General features: G+C 36.0%; 4 protein-coding genes across 4 annotated transcripts; all 4 read left to right on the forward strand.

Moving 5' to 3' along the window:
• Positions 1 to 6,742: 6,742 nt before the first annotated feature.
• LOC141691995 (uncharacterized) lies at positions 6,743 to 7,501 on the forward strand. The gene has a single exon (XM_074496742.1). The coding sequence runs from the start codon at positions 6,743 to 6,745 to the stop codon at positions 7,499 to 7,501; it is 759 nt and encodes a 252-aa protein (XP_074352843.1).
• A 2,123-nt stretch (positions 7,502 to 9,624) lies between these two features.
• Positions 9,625 to 9,969, forward strand: LOC141691996 (uncharacterized). The gene has a single exon (XM_074496743.1). The coding sequence runs from the start codon at positions 9,625 to 9,627 to the stop codon at positions 9,967 to 9,969; it is 345 nt and encodes a 114-aa protein (XP_074352844.1).
• A 126-nt stretch (positions 9,970 to 10,095) lies between these two features.
• On the forward strand, positions 10,096 to 11,017 carry LOC141691997 (uncharacterized). The gene is made up of 2 exons (XM_074496744.1): positions 10,096 to 10,160; positions 10,624 to 11,017. The coding sequence occupies exons 1-2, from the start codon at positions 10,096 to 10,098 to the stop codon at positions 11,015 to 11,017; spliced, it is 459 nt and encodes a 152-aa protein (XP_074352845.1).
• An 8,872-nt stretch (positions 11,018 to 19,889) lies between these two features.
• LOC141691998 (uncharacterized) lies at positions 19,890 to 20,288 on the forward strand. Its single transcript, XM_074496745.1, has one exon. It carries the CDS (start codon positions 19,890 to 19,892, stop codon positions 20,286 to 20,288), a length of 399 nt encoding a protein of 132 aa, XP_074352846.1.
• Positions 20,289 to 21,177: the final 889 nt, after the last annotated feature.

Below are 21,177 nucleotides of genomic sequence, written 5' to 3' on the forward strand. Positions count from 1 at the left end.
ACATGTATCTGCATACCAGAACAAGCATATTCATAATTGGGATGACATTTGTACTTTATTTTCCTCCGATAGAGCTACTGGTGAAGGTGCAGAGCAATTTGAGGATTCTGCAGCCGCAGTGGAGCTTGAAAATGAAGTTGTTAGCACTGTTGAAACGGATTCCGGTAAATCAAACAAAAGGCTAAAAAGGGACCGTCTCGTTGATGCAGTTACTAGTCTTGCAGAGTCATTTAAGGAATACGTGAGTTAAGCGAAATATCCACCAAGACCCACCTGTAAAGAAATATATGAGGTTGTACCTACAATTGATAAAATCATTGGTAATTAAGCTATGAGGGCTGTCAAGAGGTTTGTCAATGGAAAAGCTGATGAGTTCGTGATGCTCAAAAGTTTACAGATGATAACAAATTGGATTGGATCTTTTTGCTTATTAATGATTAGTCGTATTTAAGCATGTTTCTAAGATTGTGTTAAAAGATCTGTATTTCAAATATATTTTTGATTATGTATTGTTGAATTTTAAGTTTCCAATTTCAAATAAAATTCTAGTAGTTTCCAAACACCATTAGGAATTTGAAATCCAGAATTTGAAATTCTTACAATTACCGAACATTATATTTGAATTTGAAATTCCGAAATTGAATTTTAGGAATTGAATTTCAATATTTCAAATGAAATTCAAGTTTCCAAACGCAATCTTAGTTACATGATAAAATTACACATATACTAAATGTTACATGCTTTAAATTAGATCCTGAAACGATTTCAAAATATCACGTGACATATTTTGATTGGTCATTGTATAGTTACAAGACGGGTCCTATGTATTCACATTAATCCCATCAATTAAAATATCCCAAATTGAAAAATTACTCGTAATATATCATTCTCAAACTATATTTCGTCCGAATTTTGGATGCACTGTTCAACTTTGCGGTGCAAAGTAATACTAATCAAAAATTTATGGTTGAAGTACAATTAAACACTTATAAATGTTATCCCTACCAAAATAAGCAATAATATATAAATTATATAAATATATATAATTAAATAACATAACTAAGAATAATTTAGGGATGTAAGTCGAGTAGTCCAAGTGCTCAAACTCATTTAATAATAGTCGGCTCCGCTCAAGCTCAAATACGTTTTGAACTCGAATCATAAAAGTAATCAGAAGTTTGAACTTGTTTATTTAGATATACAGTAAACTCTTTAAAATAAAAGTATTGAAATAGAGAAAAATATTATTTTAACGAGTTTATTATTTTATCAGAAATAAAAATACATTGTATTTATTATATTGGAACGTGAAAAAATATTATTTTAACGAGTTTATTACTTTATCGATTATTATTTCATCGATATTTAACTGTACTTTTTTAGTGTGCATCCACACTTTAACCACTAAATTTTATATACTTTGATAAATTGACTTGAATCATTAAATTCTATGCAATAAGTGGCTTATTTGTATTGATAAAAAAATACTTCATTATTATAAATGAAGTATTGATCGATTAAAAAATTAAAAAATGCTATCTAAAAACTTCTTGTGTGCCTGTAAATACACGATAAAAATTTCGATTAAACAAACAGTGACAAGTGTGCATGGAATTCGAACACTTAGCTTGATTCAGACTAATATATCCAAGCTCACTTATAACTTGATTCATACTAATATATTCAAGCTCATTTATAACTACAAATAAGTTTTAAAATATCAAATTCGAACGGGTTTCTTGAACACTCGCTCGACTATTTTATATGCCAAATTTAAAATGATTTATTGAATAGTCCGACTTTGGCGTATTGTTGGACCTTGGACTGAAGAGAAGGGCGCAAGAAGACTTAGTTGTAATAATTATTATAGAACATTTGTATAAAGGCCCAAGAAGCCCATTTTGTAAAGAAGAGCCAATTTGGGACTCCCTATAAATATAAAGCCACAACTTCATTTCAAGGGGTTGGATGATAAAACAAAGAAAGAATTTCCTTAAAGATTAGTCTTAGATATTAAATAATATTTAGGGCATATCATTTGTCTCTAGAAGAAGCTTTATTCTAAATTCCAACAAAATCAAGGAGGAAATCGACCCGAACGAAATCGGACCGGTGGAGAAGACAACAGAGATCCCCACTGTCACCATGCGTCGCGACGATCAAGGACCACCGCAACAGCCACCGCTACAACCAAAGTGCTTGTTCCCGCCACCCGAGCAAACTGACCACACCAAGCATCTTGATATCTTTGTCACAGATTCACATGCGATAAAGCGCAAGTTAAAATGGATCAACACCAGCGAATTCAAATGTTGTCAGACAAACAAGTACTTTCTAGTGATATGCGTTTACATCTAGAAAAGGTGGAGCATGCGAAATTGAAAGAAACAGAAGTGCCTGAAGCTCCAAAAACTAGAGCTTTTAAAGAAAGAAGCCCGCCTCTTACAGGCCAAGTTAGAACGAAAACGTGAAATACACCGCCTACGGCGGGAGCTCCATCAGACAACAATAGAAAATTAGGGGTCAGGGAACAGTATTATGATGATGAGGACGATACAAGATATGAATACAAGCCCTCTGTTTAGTCGACGTATTCGCAACCTCGCGAACGCCGACAGCGCACAGTTTCTTCGGTTGATGTTCTCCAAATGACAGAGTCTACAGAGCCCATCTCCTTTGAAGAATTCGCCAAAATGCAAGAAGAGATAGCTCAAATGTGTAATATAATGCGCAATCAATCGGGGTTCTAAACCGTCAGCGAAAGCCCCCTTTCATTCGTCCTCGAGAAAGCCCCCGTCGACATAACACTGAAAACACCAGCTCTCGATCCCTTTGACGGATCGTTTAATCCTCTAGTGTTCCTAAATACCTTCGACGATCGTATGGCTTTCTTCGGACACTCTGAAATTTCCCGATGCCAATTTTTCTCCACATGTCTGCAAGGTACAACTCTTCAATGGTATAGCAATCTGCCACCTCGCTCCATCGACTCATGTTCAACACTAAAAAGCAAATTCCAAGCCCGCTTCTCCAGCAATTACAAGGGAATAAAGGTCACAACGTCCTTAATGACCATGCACCAACGTTCAAATGAGAGCCTCTGAAGTTTCTTAACTCGGTTCAGAGAAGAAATATCAGAAATCCCAGACCTCATAGAACAAATGGCCATCAATTTCCTGACAGCGGGTATCGACAAATCACGACATGGACTGTAATATCTGGGATATATCGTGTAATTATTTTTGCTAATAGATAAATATTATGCATGTTCAGTATTTATTATGTGAATTATTTGTTAAGTGTTATATGTGTTTGGGTGTTTAAAAATAATATAAATTGAGTATTTTAATTTTTATATGTTCAAAATAAAATATAGATAATTGTCATATCTTCCGATTTATTTTTATGTTGATTTATGATTTTATAGGAAATTTATGGATTTTATAAAAAAAAATTCCGAGTATTTATAAACTATTTAATTTAATCAGGAACCAGCCGACGTCACCCGTTTTTACATTTTTATAACCCGAAACTATTCCGAAAACTCCTTCCTAACCTAATTGCAATATTCTGAGCATTTTCCATGTTTCGACTTTTTCAATCTGGTGTACGGTTTATCTTGTACGGGTCCCGACACAATATTTTCGATACAATATTTATTTCGGTAAATCAATAAAACTCGTATTTTCGATAAACGGTATCTTTTTATTAAACTATTATAATTATCACCTCGTAATACGTGTAACTAGGCATTGAGACCAATAACGCAGTACAAATTGTACTGATTTGGATAATTATCCCGAAAACCGGTACCGTTTGGATCTGTTTTTATAAATAAACGTACTATTTTATATTCAGAATGATCCAACGGGATACTAATTTTCCGTAATTATAAATAGCCTTTACCATATTTTATTTCGTATCGAAAATCATTTGCAAACAATAATTATAGAATTTTACAGAGAAAATTCATATATTCATAAAATCTTTTGAAAATCAAACCAGCTTTTGAAGGTGTTATTGATCTTTGTTTGAAAAGCTCGAGTAACCAAATCGAAGGGTTTGAGGAGTACTATCAGATTCCTGAACTCGTTTTACTGCAGAATCAAAGGTTGATTTTATATTTTTTTATTTATTTTCGAATTATTTTGATTAAAAATATGAATTTTTGTACGAATGATTGTTTGAATGATTTGATGCTTGCATGTTGTAGAGATTGTTTTCCTGATGATTTTGATATGTCATATGACTGATTTGGAGTTCAATAACATGTTCAAAATTCAGTTTGATTTTCGAATTTTGAAATTAGGGTTTATAATTCGTTTGAATGTTCTTGATTGAATTTGGGGGTTTCTTATTTCGGGATAGATAGATGTTCTAGAGGGGTAGGTTGTATTTCTTATGAAATTTGAAATCGATTCATATAAGTCTTGCAAGTCGACGAGGTCTGTATAGGAGGGAGTTGTCATTTGAAGTTTACGTCGAGCTCGCCGAAAAGAGGCGAACTTCTCGGCCAATTTCCGGCCAACTCAGGGATTATTAGGACGATTTGATGGCATGGTTATGTTCCTGGTATTGTGTAGATGTGATCTGGAGGTGTTGGTGGGGTGAGGATGCCGGAATCGTCTTATCCGGCGAGTCAGGACGTTTTCCGGCGAACCCCTGTAAAAATTACAGTTTAGTCCCTGAATTATTGAAGAAGATGAAGTTCAGTCCCTGTAGTTTCCAGAAGTTGCAGAAATAGAAATCCTGTTTATAAAATATTTAAAAATCATATTTCCCATTTATTTTAGTTATAAAAATTCATTTTTAATTACTGAAAATTCCAAAAATTATTTTTAATTCAAAAATAAATCTAAATTAATTAGTTAATTAATTTTAGTTAATAATTAATTGATTAATTGGTCAATTAATTTGAAATGTAATTTATTAATTGATTTAATTAATTATTAATTGATTTTAATTAATTATTTAATTAGATTTAATTATTTATAAATGATTTAAAAATTCCGAAAATAGTTTCGAGCTTTAAAATATTATTTTAAATTGTTTTCAAGGCTCGATAATTATTATAAAATTATTTTGAAGCCACATTTGGCTAACTGAACCTTGTTTATTGTTTTAAAATTGATCCAACGACCCGTTTTGACTTCGAAAAATATTTAAAAAATCATATTAGATACCCGAATGACTGTTTATGACCCGAGACTTCTTTATAAATGAAATTTCATTGGTTGTTTGATGTGCTATGTGCTATATGTGACTTGTTTGTTTGAATGTCGGTCTATATGTTCAGTGTTTACTTGTTTTAGCGTAATTTTCAATCCCTTAGTCGGATTTGGGTGAAACGAAGGGTAGATAAAAGTGTATACCAAATAGAATCGTATGAGTTAAGTATTGATAGATACTTATGTTATGTGAGCAGAAGAGGCAAGGCGTAGGAAAGGGAAACATATAGTCGAAGAGTATGAGATTGTGATTGGAAATTGGTGAAGTATAGGAAGCTAGTACCAGGCAAGTGTTCTGAACTTTCTCGAGATATATTGTAGATTATTGATAGTCCTATATTGCAAGTACTTTGAAGTACTGAACCCTAAATCTTATTTCCAGTTATTGATCTTTGAGTCGTAAACCTTATTCTTTCTGAACCATTGATTGTTGAATACCCGAATACAAACCATAGATATACGATACTACTCCACAAATACATGCAAACTAAATACCAAACATTGAATCAGATTGCGTACATATTCAAACCATTGTACCTTACGCTGTGAAAGACCAAATTCTTATAACCTTGAAACTTTGATTCTTTTGTTATCCATTTCTTTCACCATTTGATGGCCATATTTCATTTGTGAAGATTGAAACCATCTTATTATTGAACATCCAATGTCGCTTATGATTTTGTTTATTGCCTTACATTGTTTATTCTGTTATTATGTTAGAAATGGATTGTTTTATAAAATTGTGGACCAGATTTGTGGTCAGACCAGATTGGTGGTCAAGTTAGGCCAATGTGTGCCTTGGATCCAGTAATTAGAGCAGAGTTGTGTGCCTTACTCGGGGTTAGTGCGTGACTGATCAGCAGCCTAACTTTGGTTTTTAAAATAAAAATATAATATCCAATTCTAAATCATTATTCATTGTTCACTTGATACCTTAACTCTTTTCACTTAATGATCATTATTCTCAGTCTTGTCAATGTGACATGCTGAGCTAGTTAGCTCATTTGTGCGATGTTGTATATGCTCTTTTCCAGTTAAGAAGGAACCTGTTGGTAGCGAGGATCCCCAATCCAGTGCGAGAGCTAGGGGTCCAGGTTGATCGAGTTAAGCTAACTGAAAGCTTTTGGAATAGTTTAAGTTTATGAAGTTTGTAATAATGTTTAATATTCAGTTGTAAGTTTGAATAGTTGGGATTTGGGCGTTTGTAATATAAGTGTGTGTGTGTGGCTTGTGTGCATACTTTAACCTGTTGCGGTCCGTGGTAGTTAGTAACTAGGGTCACTGCATATTATTATTATCTTTATTATTGTTATAAACAGGTTATAAATAAGGTGTGTGTGTGTGTGGACCCCAAACTTCTGACCCAGATTTGGAGGGCGCCACATGGACTGCTCCTTGAGGAGATTTTGAGAAAAGACCAAAAAATCTACAACCAGCGTTTCAGATTACCGAGCATCGCATGATGCTTCAAGAGGCAGTGAGCTGTATACAGTCACCTCGACGGCCTTCAAGATATGAACGACGTCGAAGCTACAATCTGCGATCATCCGCGAGAGAAAGACGACAAAATCGCCGTCGACCCCCCCAAGGCCGAGCAGTTGACTACCCCCCCGAGAGATCAAAGAGAAAGAAATTGGCAACCTCGAAATCGCCCTGATAAAGAATTCACCAAACTTAACACCGAGAAAATGACAATTCTAATAGTACTAAAAACAGAGCTAGACTACCGCCCCCCGAGGCCCATGAAACCCGACAGACCTCCAAGCTCCGGATACTGTGATTATCACGAAGACACTGGCCATACAACGAAACAGTGCTTCCAGCACAATAACCTCATTAAAAGTAAGATTCACCGAGGACAACTAGTCCACTATGTGCAGCAAGATGATATTCCCCGACGACACCATCGGGATGAGGAAGATCGCGTCATTGACGTCATTTTTTGCGGTTCAGCCATCGGGGGATTTTCCCACAACTCTCGTAAAATGTATGCCCGAGAGGTTTTTAATGTCAATTCCTCGACAACTAAGCGCCCTCGAGCGAATCCTTCTCCAATCATATCTTTCTCTGATGATGATTACCATCCTGGACTCATCGAAGGCCATCAGGATGCCCTTGTCATTATCACACGAGTGGGAAATAATACAGTTAAGATAATGTTGGTAGACAATGGAAGCTCCGTCGATATCATATATCACCATGTCTTCTCACGAATGGACATCAGCGATCGAAGGCTGGAAAATTCTCGAACCCCGTTGTATGGATTCACTTGAAATGAGGCCCACGTGGTAGGAACCATCGATATGTCGGTGCTTTTCAGCTCCCCCTTGTCAAATTTGGAAGGTGGCCAAATTCCATGTAATCAGCGCCTCTTCTAGCTCCAACGCTATACTGGGACGAACCACAATCACCGCTCTACGAGCTATAACTTCCATCTCCCACTTGAAAATGAAATTCCCCACATACTTTGGTGTAGGAGAAATGACCGGAGACCACGCAACAGCAAGATAATGCTTTTTAACCAAAGTTTAACCAAGGAAAAAGGCGGATGAGGAACTCACAGTTAACCAAGTGCTAGATATCGACCCCCGAGATTTAGTAGGCCGAAATTCATGCTCACTAACAGAAGAAACAGAGGAGATCGAGGTAGTCACTGGAGACCCTATAAAGACAACTGAGGTGGGAAACGCTCCCCGAGCCACTCAAACAAGACATCATCAACCTCATCAGGGAGTTCACCGACATATTCGCATGGGACCCTAAGGATATGCCAGGCATCCCCGAAGTCATAGCACGACACTTCCTCCATATTAACTAGGACATCACACCAGTGCGACAAAAATGCAGAATATTTTCCGACTAGAAAAAGGCGACCATCGACCAAGAGATAGATCGACTACTCGAAGCCAAGTTCATCGAACCTATTCAATTTCATTCATGGATTTCCAATGTGGTGCTAGTCAAAAAGAGCAACGGAAAGTGGAGAATGTGCATCGACTACTCAGATGTCAATCGGGCTTGTCCCAAAGACTTTTACCATCTCCCAAACATTGACCAGCTAATCGACGCTTTTACAGCAAGAAATGAACTCCTTTCTTTTATGGATGCCTTTTTAGGATATAATCAGATAAAGATGGACTCCCAAGACTGGGAACAAACTGCATTCATCACACACCAGGGAGTTTTCGGATACCGAGTCATGCCTTTTGGCTTGATCAATGTCGGCGCCATGTTCCAACAAACTATGGATATGATCTTTGGCTCACAAATTGGAAAGAACATGCTGATCTATGTTGACGACATGATGGCCAAGTCTAAACTCGCCTCAGACCACATCCTCGATCTCTGTGAGACTTTTGAAAATGCACGAAGCTACAACTTGCGGATAAATCCAAACACATGCTCCTTCGGACTCACTGCTGGAATTTTTTTAGGATTTCTAGTCACCCAGCGAGGTATCGAGGCATATCCGACACAAACAAGAGCAATCTTAGAAATGAAGGATCCTAAATCTATCAAAGATCTATAAAAGTTGACTGGATGCATAGCGTCTATTCAAAGGTTTATTCCCAAGTCATCTAAACGATGCCTCCCATTCTTCGCCATAATGAAAAAACCTCGAGGTCGGCATGTTTTGAGTGGAATGACGATTGTAAAAACAGTTTCGCTGAATTAAAAGCTTTCCTGACTGAACCACCGATCCTTACACGACCCATTCCAGGAAAACCTTTATGAATTTACTTGTCAGCTTCCGACGAAACCATCACCGCTGTCTTGGTTCGACAAGTCGAAGGGAAAGAAACACCAGTGTATCACATCAGCCATTCACTCCGTGACGCAGAAACAAGATATCCCCAAGTCGAAAAACTAGTTTACGCTCTGGTGATCGCAAGCCGAAAACTACGCCACTACTTTCAAGCAAGGGAAGTCCACGTACTCACGAACCAACCTCTCAAGAGAATCTTACGTAAACCTGACATGACAGGCAGACTCACCGCTTGTACCGTCGAGTTAAGCCAGTTCTACATCGAGTACAAACCTTGAACGGCGATCAAATCCCAAGTTCTTTTAGAATTTGTAACAGAGTGTCAATTTCAAGCCAAAACTCCTAGATCTGATGAAGGTTAGTCTCGACCATGGCTACTGTTCGTTGATGGATCTTCCACCGCTGACTCGAGAAGAGGTGGAATAATCCTGATTAACCTAGAAGGTTTCAACATCTAACAAGCTCTCAAATTTGAATTCCCAGCCACAAAGAACGTGGCCGAATATGAGGCGTTGATTGCAGGTTTGAAACTTGTAGCAGATCTCGGAGTAGAGACTATCGACATATTCGAAGACTCTCAGCTGGTAGCCAAACAGATAAGCGGAGAGTTCAAAAACTCACAACAAAAAAATGGCTATGTACCTTGCACGAACACAAGACTTGCTTCAGAAATTCCCTTTGTGGAGGCTCTCGAATGTCGACCGGGAGGAAAACCAGTGGGCAGATTTCTTAGCCAAACTAGCATCCTCCAACCTCCCCACCAATGTCGAGCCTATATATGTCGATATCCTGACATCTCCAGCTGTCGATGAGTTATCTGTAAATCAGATACAAAGCAACCCTGATTGGCGAACTCCGTTCCTCGAATACATATTAGAAAACAAACTCCCTGAAAAGAAAAATGAAGCTCGTTCACTAGTGTTTAAGGTAAGAAATTACTGTGTGCTCATTGCTATATCGGCGAGGCTTATCTGAATTACTACTGCGGTGCTTGAGCCCAGATGAGGCTTACCAGGCGATGGTCGAGGTACACACCGGAATTTGCGGAGAATACCTCGGAGGAAAGAATCTAGCTCTTAAAATCATCAGACAAGGGTTATAATGGCCCACGATCTGCAAAGACTGCGAAGAGTATGTCCGAAAGTGTCAAGCATGCTAACTGCATGGTAATGTCAGCCATTGACCCACTACCGAGCTCAACTCGATACTTGCTTCATGCCCATTCTATCAGTGGGGGATAGACATCGTGGGACCTTTCCTAAAAACCAAAAATCAATGCCAATATATAGTAGTGACGGTGGATTATGCAATAAAATGGGTCGAAGCAAAACAACTTTCCAAAATCAGAGAGAAAGAAATGATAGAATTCTTCATGGAACACGTCGTGTTTCGATTCTGAGTCCCAAGGATTCTCGTTTATGACAACGAAACTCGGTTTGTGGGGGCTCAATTTGAGAAGGCCTTAGAGGAACTAAAAATTCAACACATCAAAGCCTCGGTTGCATACCCACAATCCAATGGACTCGCAGAAGTAACAAATAGAACTATCCTACAAGGCTTAAAGAAAAGAATCGAAAAAATCCCTCGTTGCTGGGTTGACGAACTCCCGAATGTGCTATGATCATACAGGAAGACCCTTCAATCCGTAACGGGTGAAACACCATTTCGTTTAACATACGGCGTTGACGCAGTCCTACCGGTTAAGGTAAGCTTAATCTCCCCAAGGGTAGAGGTATTTGATCCTTCACTAGCTCTCGAAGGCCTATATTTTCACAACTACCTGCTAGAGGAAACAAAGGAGAAAGCTCGGCTTCGAATGATTGCACAACAGGAGAAGATGTCCAAATACTTTAACAAGAAAGTCAAGGCCAAGCAGCTTAAGGTCAATGACCTGGTACTCCGTGACTCCGCAACATCACAGCCCACGGTGTCGGGAAAGTTCAAACCGACTTGGGAAGGTCCATACCGGGTGTCGAAAGTGGTCTGTGCGGGGACTTATGAACTTTCACGCCTTGACAGTTAGCCAATAAAAAAATGCCTGGAACGACATTCATTTTAAGAAATTCTACCAGTAATGTACTCTTGTCTGTAATATTTGAAACTTTTGAGATGTTATTTCCTGGTTCAAAGATCAACCCTCGATGCAATGAGGGTTGTTATGAGGAGTCATTAATTTATGAAAATTCAAGTTTCAAAACGTCTTCTTAAAAATTCACCTACATCATAATGGGAAAGTGGTCGAAAAACCATAAAACGACATCTCCAATATTTTCCTTAAATTACGACTCTTGAAAATACAAAGTTAAGTCAAAAAGACAACATGACATATCCACTTTAAATTCATGTAAACACCTACACCTTTTTGGTAAAAGGGATTGAATATAAATATATGTATATTTATACTTGGGAAAGACTGGTGTACTGAAGGGTTTTTAGCACATAAACGCAGCGAAAACGTAAATTTAAATCTTAAAAAAAAAATGAAACCCTCCGCAGGATCCATGCGAAAAATAATGTTTAATTCGTAGTTCAGTATGTTTACCTTACGAATCTTTACGTTAATGGAAAGATGGAGATCTTTAATGGCGATCCAAAAATGATGAACGGAGATCTTTAGCAGCTGCTCCTCAAGTGTAAAGCACTCCACCGGTATCCACCAAGAAAACGATGTAATGAAGGAGGAGGAGATGGAGAGAATTAGGGTTTTGTAAATCTTTTTGGTTGAGGCAAAAATAGGGTCTATAATAGTATATTTATAGGCAAAATTTTCAACTGAAAATTTTCCCATAAAATATTATTATTATTAACCCTTTATTATTCTCACTAATAATTAAAACACCTTTTAATTATTAATCCTTTTTCTAAACTCTTTAGAAATAATTCTCTCACTTGATTTAAATTCCAAAAATTAAATTCTTAATTAATAATATTAATAACCTTTTCTTAATTAATTTATAATCAATTAAATCTCATTTAATCAATTATTAAATTTGCCAATTAATTATTTATTTCATAAATAAATAATTATCAGCCATTATTAATTAATTCCTCCACCATTAAATCATTCTCTTTTATGGTGTGACCCTGTAGGTTCAATATTAAGCCGGTAGTAGAAATAAATAATAATAAAACTATTTTATCATTATTTATATAAATTCTCTAATTCATTAAATATGATTAATTAATTAATCATATTTATTCTACATCGTGAGGGATACTTCTCAGCATATCGCGACTATCCGGATAATACGAATTCACTGCTTAGAATACCAAGAACCTATTCAGTGAGTAGTTATCGTACAATCAATTCCTTCTACCCTGCAATGTCACGATTAAATACAAGGCATGGAACTTGTGTCAAGCCTATCTTATTTAATCACTTGCTTTCCCATTCACTATGCTTGGTTTTATTTAATGTAAATTAGAAACTCCTTTCTAATTTCATTCACTCTGGCCAGAATTTCCTGAACTAGCATGAGTGGATCAGCATTGAACATTCTCTTCCTTCACTGGAAGGGGTAGATCCTTTATTGATCATACACTATCTTCGTGTACAAATTCTTATACCCAGTAGAGCCCTTATAATTATCCCTTGAGACTAAGAACTAAACCAAAGCATAGTTCAGTGTACACAAGATGACTATGATGACCTCAAGTCTAAGGATACTTGTACAACTATCACTATGTGAACAACTGCTGACACGTGAGTGAACTCCATCAGTTGTTCAGCTGTGTGAGTCATGTTCAGTGAACTTATTCTATAATAAGCACCTACATACTAGCTATAGTGTCACCACACAAATGTCTATGAGAACAGACATCCTTCATAATGAAGCAAGCATAGTATGTACCGATCTTTGCGGATTATTAATTACCAGTTAGTAATCCTACGACCAGGAACTATTTAAGTTTAGAGTTATCATCTTTTAGGTCTCATTATTATGATCTCATCACAATCCATAAAAAGCTTTACTCTAAACTTTGGTATATCTTATTTAAACATTTAAATAGATAGAGCCCGTAATAAAAATAAAACAAGTCTTTTATTAATATCAATGAAATCAAAACATATTACATAAAAGTTATTCCTAAATCCTCATACATGATTGGACTTAGGACATATCTCTTTCAATCTCCCACTTGTACTAAAGCCAATCACTCTGGTATCTAATACCCATCTTGTCTTTATGACGATCAAAGTGACTTTGAGAAAGTGGCTTTGTGAGTGGGTTTGCTACGTTGTTATGTGTGTCAACTAGTAAACACGTACCCTGACATGGATTTGCTATCACTTTCTGATTGAAAACTAGAGTCAGTATAACCCTCTATTTTCAACTCAGATTCACCACCAAAAATAAGAAAAATGTCCTGAGTCCTTCGCAAGTACTTAAGGATGTTTTTCACTGCTTTCCAGTGGTCTTCACCTGGATTGGACTGATATATGCTCGTCACACTAATTGAATAAGCAACATCAGGCTCTGTACACAACATCGCGTACATGATAGATCCTATTGCTGAAGCATAAGGAATCTTACTCATACGCTCTCTTTCCTCAGGTGTCTTAGGAGACATTTTTTCGGAAAGGGACACTCCATGGCTCATCGGTATGAGACCTCTTTTGGAGTTTTCCATGCTAAACCTTTTAAGCACTTTCTGGATGTATGTACCCTGGGTAAGACCTATCATTCTTCTAGATCTATCTCTATAGATCTTCATACCGAGAATGTAGGATGCTTCTCCCAAGTCCTTCATGGTGAAGTTCTTTGATAGCCATACTTTGACTGATTGTAGCATCGGTATATCATTTCCTGTAAGAAGTATGTCATCCACATACAATACAAGAAATGTTACCGCGCTCCCACTAACCTTCTTGTAGACACATGGTTCATCTATGTTTTTGATAAAACCAAACTCTTTGATTGTCTCATCAAAATGGATGTTCCATCTACGAGAAGCTTGCCTTAAACCATATATGGTTCGCAGCAGCTTACACACTAAGGTGTTCATTTCTCTTGGAAAGAAAACCCTCTGGTTGTGTCATATACACTTCCTCCTCAAGTTCCCCATTGAGGAAGGCCATTTTCACGTCCATTTGCCAGATCTCATAGTCGTAGTAAGCAGCAATCACAAGCAAAATCCGAATTGATTTTAACAGGGCTACAGGCGAAAAAGTTTCATCAAAGTCAATCCCTTGCCTTTGTTTGAATCATTTTGCCACGAGCCTGGCCTTATAGGTCTCCACCTGACCATCTGCTCCAATATTTCTTTTGTATACCCACTTGCACCCAATAGGCTTAACACCTTCAGGCGCCTCAACCAGAGTCCATACTTGGTTGGTATACATAGATTCCATTTCGGATTTCATGGCACTATGCCATTTCTCTGAGTCAACACTACTCATAGCCTCATTATAGGTCACAGGGTCGTCATCATCAATGATTGACAACTCATTGCCATTCTCAATGACAAGGCCATAATACCTCTCAGGTTGGCGAGACACTCTCCCTGTCCTACGAATGGGCTGTTCCACAGAAGGTTGTTCAGTCTGAACATGTGTTTCCACTTGATCCGTAGTAGTTTGTGCTTCTTGAACTTCATCAAGTTCAATTTTGTCCCACTGTTTCCTTCAAGGATAAACTCCTTTTCCAAGAAGGTAGCATGTCTGGAGACAAACACCCGATGATCGGTGTAAAAGTAATACCCCAAAGTCTCTTTAGGATATCCCACAAAATTATATTTTACGGATCGAGATTCCAGCTTATCTGGGTCAACTTTCTTGACATAAGCTGGACATCCCTAAATCTTAACGTGTTTAAGACTCGGTTTTCTTTCTTTCCATATCTCATATGGTGTTTGAGGAACAGATTTGGAAGGCACCTTATTCAGTAAATATGCTGAAGTTTCCAATGCATAAACCCATAGGAATACTGGAAGATTCGCATAGCTCATCATGGACCGAACCATGTCTAACAAAGTTTGATTTCTCCTTTCAGATACCCCATTTAACTGTGGAGTATATTAAGGAGTCCACTGGTAGACTATACCATTTTCTTTGAGATAATCTAGAAACTCTCCATTCAAGTATTCACCACCTCGTTCTGATCGAAGAGTTATAATACTGTGTTTGGTTTATTTCTCCACTTCATGTTTATATTCTTTGAACTTTTCAAAGGCTTCGGACTTGTGTTTCATCAAATACACATATCCGAATCTAGATCTATCATCTATGAAAGTAATGAAGTACGAAAATCCACCCATAACTTGCATAAACATTGGTCCACATACATCTGTGTGTACCAATCCTAGCAAATCTGCAACCCTCTCTCCATGTCCACTAAATGGAGATTTGGTCATTTTACCCAATAGACAAGACTCGCATGTAGGATATGATTCAAAATCAAAGGGATCAAGTAACCCTTCCTTATGCAATATCCACAGTCTATTTTCACTAATATGACCTAGCCTATAGTGCCATAAATAGGTAAGATTTTCATCATCTCGTTTTCATTTATTAGTTTGTTCAATCTGAAGTAAATCATGCTCTACGTCACATACATACAGACCATTATTTAAAATGCCACGTCCAAAAAGAACATTATCTCTAAGGATATGACATTCATTATTCTTAATAATAAATGAAAAACCATCCACATCTAACATAGGAATAGAAACAATATTCTTCACAATAGAGGGAACGTAATAACAATTATTCAAAATAATAGTCTTGCCCGTAGGCATATGTAAACTAAATGATCCTACAGATATGGCCGCAACCCTTGCTCCATTGCCCATACGTAAAATCACCTCATCTTTTTCAAGATTCCTACTTCCTTTTAGTCCTTGCAACAAATTGCAAATATGAGAATCACAGGCGGTATCTAAGACCCAAGTAGAAATTTGACCTAGTGACATATTAACTTCGATCATGAACATGCCTGAATCAGAAGCGGTAGTCTCACTACCCTTCTTCTTCAATTCTGCAAGGTAAACCTTGCAGTTCCTCTTCCAGTGCCCCAACTTGTTACATTGAAAACAAACAGCTAAATTAGGACCGGTCAACTTGTGAGCATCTAGTATGCTCCAGAGTGATAGTGCAGAAGACATGAAGAATATAGTAAATCTGTAAATGATAAACACATAACAACACTTAGCAAATATTCAATTTCATTTCAAAACACTATATGAATCAGGTCTTTATTCATAAGTGTCTCCCACTAGTTTATCTAATTTTTTCAACCCCCTAAGTGAAAATTAAGCATTCATAATGCTAGTGGGAATAGGGATCCTATATTCCATCACACAACCTCGGCTGTGGCACGAAACGTCATGTGATGTTCAATAGGCAGACAACTCTTGTCAATTACATCTTATGTTATTCCCTAATATAACTTTAGCCTCTTGAATAATTGAGTCACGGCTGTGGCACGACAAACTCAATATTCTAAGTCAAGTCTAACCCAACATTTCGTACAATTGAATCAGTCTCCAACGGTCCACGGCTGTAGCACGTACCGACCTTTAAATTCTAATTCAATGTACACATCTCTATGTAATAGACAAGTATTTCTTATTTCGAAATCAAAGCCCTCGGTTGTAGCACGAAACGATAATGATTTAAAAATAAGAACCACTTTCTACCATGTTGGAAGGTTATGACCGACACAAGCCCGTTGTGTCATTGGCCAATTACTACTTGATATTATTTAATTTTAGATGGATTATATTACGTTACAATCATAATCATATTATAAAGAGATTCTTCCTTTTAAATTAAATATTTCAAATCAATAATCGATAATCAGATGATTCCCAGATCGGGTGGAGCATTGTCAAGAGGCGTCACTTAATAACCCTTTCTTACAGATAGAAATCTGTTGTTGACAGAATCATCCTTTCTCTCAATATTGAAAATTCATATTCAATTACGTGTTTCATAAACACAAGAATCTCATGATCGTATTCATAATATTTATTGTTAAGGCAAGAAACGATTCATATTCTAGATTTTCTAGAGCACGCCTTATATTGATTTAAGTTCACCTAAATCTATCATCGCATGGTAAATATAGGCATATATCTCAGATATAAAATTAAATAAACAAGTAAATATAAAGTGCAATAAAGTAAATGTGTTTGGTTATGGCCTCATCCTATGTGATCTTTATCAAACTCATGATAAAGATCAAGGTCAATCTAATATGGTGATGAAAATAAATACAACTGCTTATTACATAAGTCTTCTTGTATGCCTCGTTTTCTTCTTTGTATCACCTCCATTGGATAGCCTTCTTGAGTCTTCAATTATATTACATGATTGAAAGTAAAACTAATCTAATGAACTTATAAGAATAACTCGAGTTACATTCGAGATTTATGATTACAAAGATTGACGACATGCAAGTCGTATTTAAAACCAAAACCAAAACCATTACACTAAGGTCGAAAGGCCATAACCATCCACCATGCTCATACAACACATAAAAGTATGTTAAAACACATAATCTGATCTTAACATATCATATTATCCATGATCTAATCATAAAAAGAAAATATGACAAAAATCAGAATCAAATCAGAAAAACAAGAATCACTGTTTACGGGTAGTAACCGACGTCAAACGCCTTACAGACGAGTCGTTGATAGCTTTAGCTATCAGTTTTGTTCAGACGCTCGTTTACCTATGGAATAGGGTATTCGTTTGCGTAAATCGGACAGCAGACCCAGATTTCAGCAAATCTGCAGCAGCCAATTCAGAATCAGTATCTAATATGATTCTCATAATTAGAACAAACATAAATCATGTATATATCAGTATATATATAGATTACATAATCATCTTATGATTATACAACTCACATGAATATCATATATTCAAAACCATACATATATAAGCATATTATATCAACATCAAATCATGGCGAATCACGTACATGCTCATATATCGAAAACAGTTAAACCCATAAACGAATTAAAAACTTTTCGCAAGTAGCTCTGATGCCAATGAAGGGGTTTTAGCACATAAACGCAGCGAAAACGTAAATTTAAATCTTAAAAAAAAACGAAACCCTCTGCAGGATCCATGCGAAAAATAATATATAATTCGTAGTTCAGTATGTTTACCTTAAGAAGCTTTACGTTAATGGAAAGATGGAGGTCTTTAATGGCGATCCAAAAACGATGAACGGAGATCCTTAGCAGCTGCTCCTCAAGTTTGAAGCACTCAACCGGTATCCACCAAGAAAACGATGTAATGAAGGAGGAGGAGATGAGAGAATTAGGGTTTTGTAAATCTTTTTGGTTGAGGCAAAAATAGGGTCTATAATAGTATATTTATAGGCAAAATTTTCAGCTGAAATTTTTTCCATAAAATATTATTATTAACCCTTTATTATTCTCACTAATAATTAAAACACCTTTTAATTATTAATCCTTTTTCTAAACTCTTTAGAAATAATTCTCTCACTTGATTTAATTTCCAAAAAATAAATTCTTAATTAATAATATTAAGAACCTTTTCTTAATTAATTTATAATCAATTAAATCTCATTTAATCAATTATTAAATTTGCCAATTAATTATTTTCTTTCATAAATAAATAATTATCAGCCATTATTAATTAATTTCTCCACCATTAAATCATTCTCTTTTATGGTGTGACCTTATAGGTTCAGTATTAAGTCGGTAGTAGAAATAAATAATAATAAAACTATTTTATCATTATTTATATAAATTCTCTAATTCATTAAATATGATTAATTAATTAATCATATTTATTCTACATCGTGAGGGATACTTCTCAGCATATCGCGACTATCCGGATAATACGAATTCACTGCTTAGAATACCAAGAATCTATTCAGTGAGTAGTTACCGTACAATCAATTCTTTCTACCCTGCAATGTCACGATTAAATACAAGGCATGGAACTTGTGTCAAGCCTATCTTATTTAATCACTTGCTTTCCCATTCACTATACTTAGTTCTATTTAATGTAAATTAGAAACTCCTTTCTAATTTCATTCACTCTGGCCAGAGATTCCTGAACTAGCATAAGTGGATCAGCATTGAACATTTTCTTCCTTCACTGGAAGGGGTAGATCCTTTATTGATCATACACTATCTTCGTGTACAAATTCCATACCCAGTAGAGCCCTTATAATTGTCCCTTGAGACTAAGAACTAAATCAAAGCATAGTTCAGTGTACATAAGATGACTATGATGACCTCAAGTCTAAGGATACTTGTACAACTATCACTATGTGAACAACTGCTGACACGTGAGTGAACTTCATCAGTTGTTCAGCTTTGTGAGTCATGTTCAGTGAACTTATTCTATAATAAGCACCTACATACTAGCTATAGTGTCACCACATAAATGTCTATGAGAACAAACATCCTTCATAATGAAGCAAACATAGTATGTACCGATCTTTGCGGATTATTAATTACCAGTTAGTAATCCTACGACCAGGAACTATTTAAGTTTAGAGTTATCATCTTTCAGGTCTCATTATTATGATCTCATCACAATCCATAAAAAGCTTTACTCTAAAATGTGGTATATCTTATTTAAACATTTAAATAGATAGAGCCCATAATAAAAATAAAGCAAGTCTTTTATTAATATCAATGAAATCAAAACAGATTACATAAAAGTTATTCCTAAATCCTCATACATGATTGGACTTAGGACATATCTCTTTCATGTACCAACTCAAATATCGACTACATAATTCACATCCCTTAATCAAAATTAACTATCTACGGGAGTTCAAGCTTATCAAAATATTTTTACTTCTCAAATGAATCAAATAACATGAACCGAATGAATACCAGATATAAATACCCCTCGATAATAACTCGAGGTCAAACATCACTTAAAAAGCCATTAAAGAATGACAACGGGTGAAACACCATTTTGTTTCATATACGGCGTCGACGCAGTCCTACCGGTTGAGGTAAGCTTAATCTTCCCAAGGGTCGAGGTATTCGATCTTTCACTAGCTCTCGAAAGCCTACATTTTCACAACGACTTGCTAGAGGAAACAATGGAGGAACCGCGGCTTCGAATGATTGCACAGCAGGAGAAGATGGCCAAATACTTTAACAAAAAAGTCAAGGCCAAACAGCTTAAGGTCGACAACTTGATACTCCGTGACTCCGTAACATCGCAGCCCACGGTGTCGGGAAAGTTCAAACCAACTTGGGAAGGTCCGTACCGGGTGTCGAAAGTGGTCAGCGCAGGGACTTATGAACTTACACACCTTGACGGTCAGCCAATAAAAAATGCCTAAAACGACATTCATCTTAAGAAATTCTATCAGTAATGTACTCTTGTTTGTAATATTTGAAACTTTTGAGACGTTATTTCCTTGTTCAAAGATCAACCCTCGATGTAATGAGGGTCGTTATGAGGAGTCATTAAATTATGAAAATACAAGTTTCAAAACGTCTTCTTAAAAATTCACCTACGTCATAATGAGAAAGTGGTCGAAAAACCATAAAACGACATCTCCAATATTTCCCTTAAATTCCGACTCTTGAAAATACAAAGTTAAGTCAAAACGACAACATGACATATCCACTTTAAATTCATGTAAACACCTACACCTTTTTGGAGGAAAGGGATTGCATATAAGGAGGCGTTTGGTATAAGGTATTCAACAAAGGGAAATGCAAAGAATTGAGGTCATTTCCTTTGTTGATGTTTGTTTAGTAAAAATAATCATTCTCTTTCCCCTTTTTTAGTTGTAGGTTTACACCTTATTCCTCAAACTCTATTACCCACCTCCCACTAGGTATTTGAACACCCTTTCTCACTTTTATTTTCTTATTTCAATTATAATTTAAATTTTGGACCAAAAAAATACATCAGTATGCAAAATTAATTTTAAAAATTAAAAATGATTTATAATTTAGTTTTAATAAATTAAAAATAATTTTGATATAAATTTATATGTTAATTTATTTAAAAAGTTAATTGTGCTATTAAATAATTAAATTTGTTTATTTATTATAATGTTAATATATTATACTGTTATAATATAAATATATTTGACTATATTGAGATTGTTTAATATTAAAAAATCAAAAATAAATGTAATCATGTAAATTTCCATTCTGTTTCCGAATCTGAACCAAACACGTAAAATAATTCTGGGTCTTTACTTTCCTTTCTACTCC

This window comes from Apium graveolens, chromosome 10 (genome assembly GCF_009905375.1).
Source record: "Apium graveolens cultivar Ventura chromosome 10, ASM990537v1, whole genome shotgun sequence".
Taxonomy (NCBI): Eukaryota; Viridiplantae; Streptophyta; class Magnoliopsida; order Apiales; family Apiaceae; genus Apium; species Apium graveolens.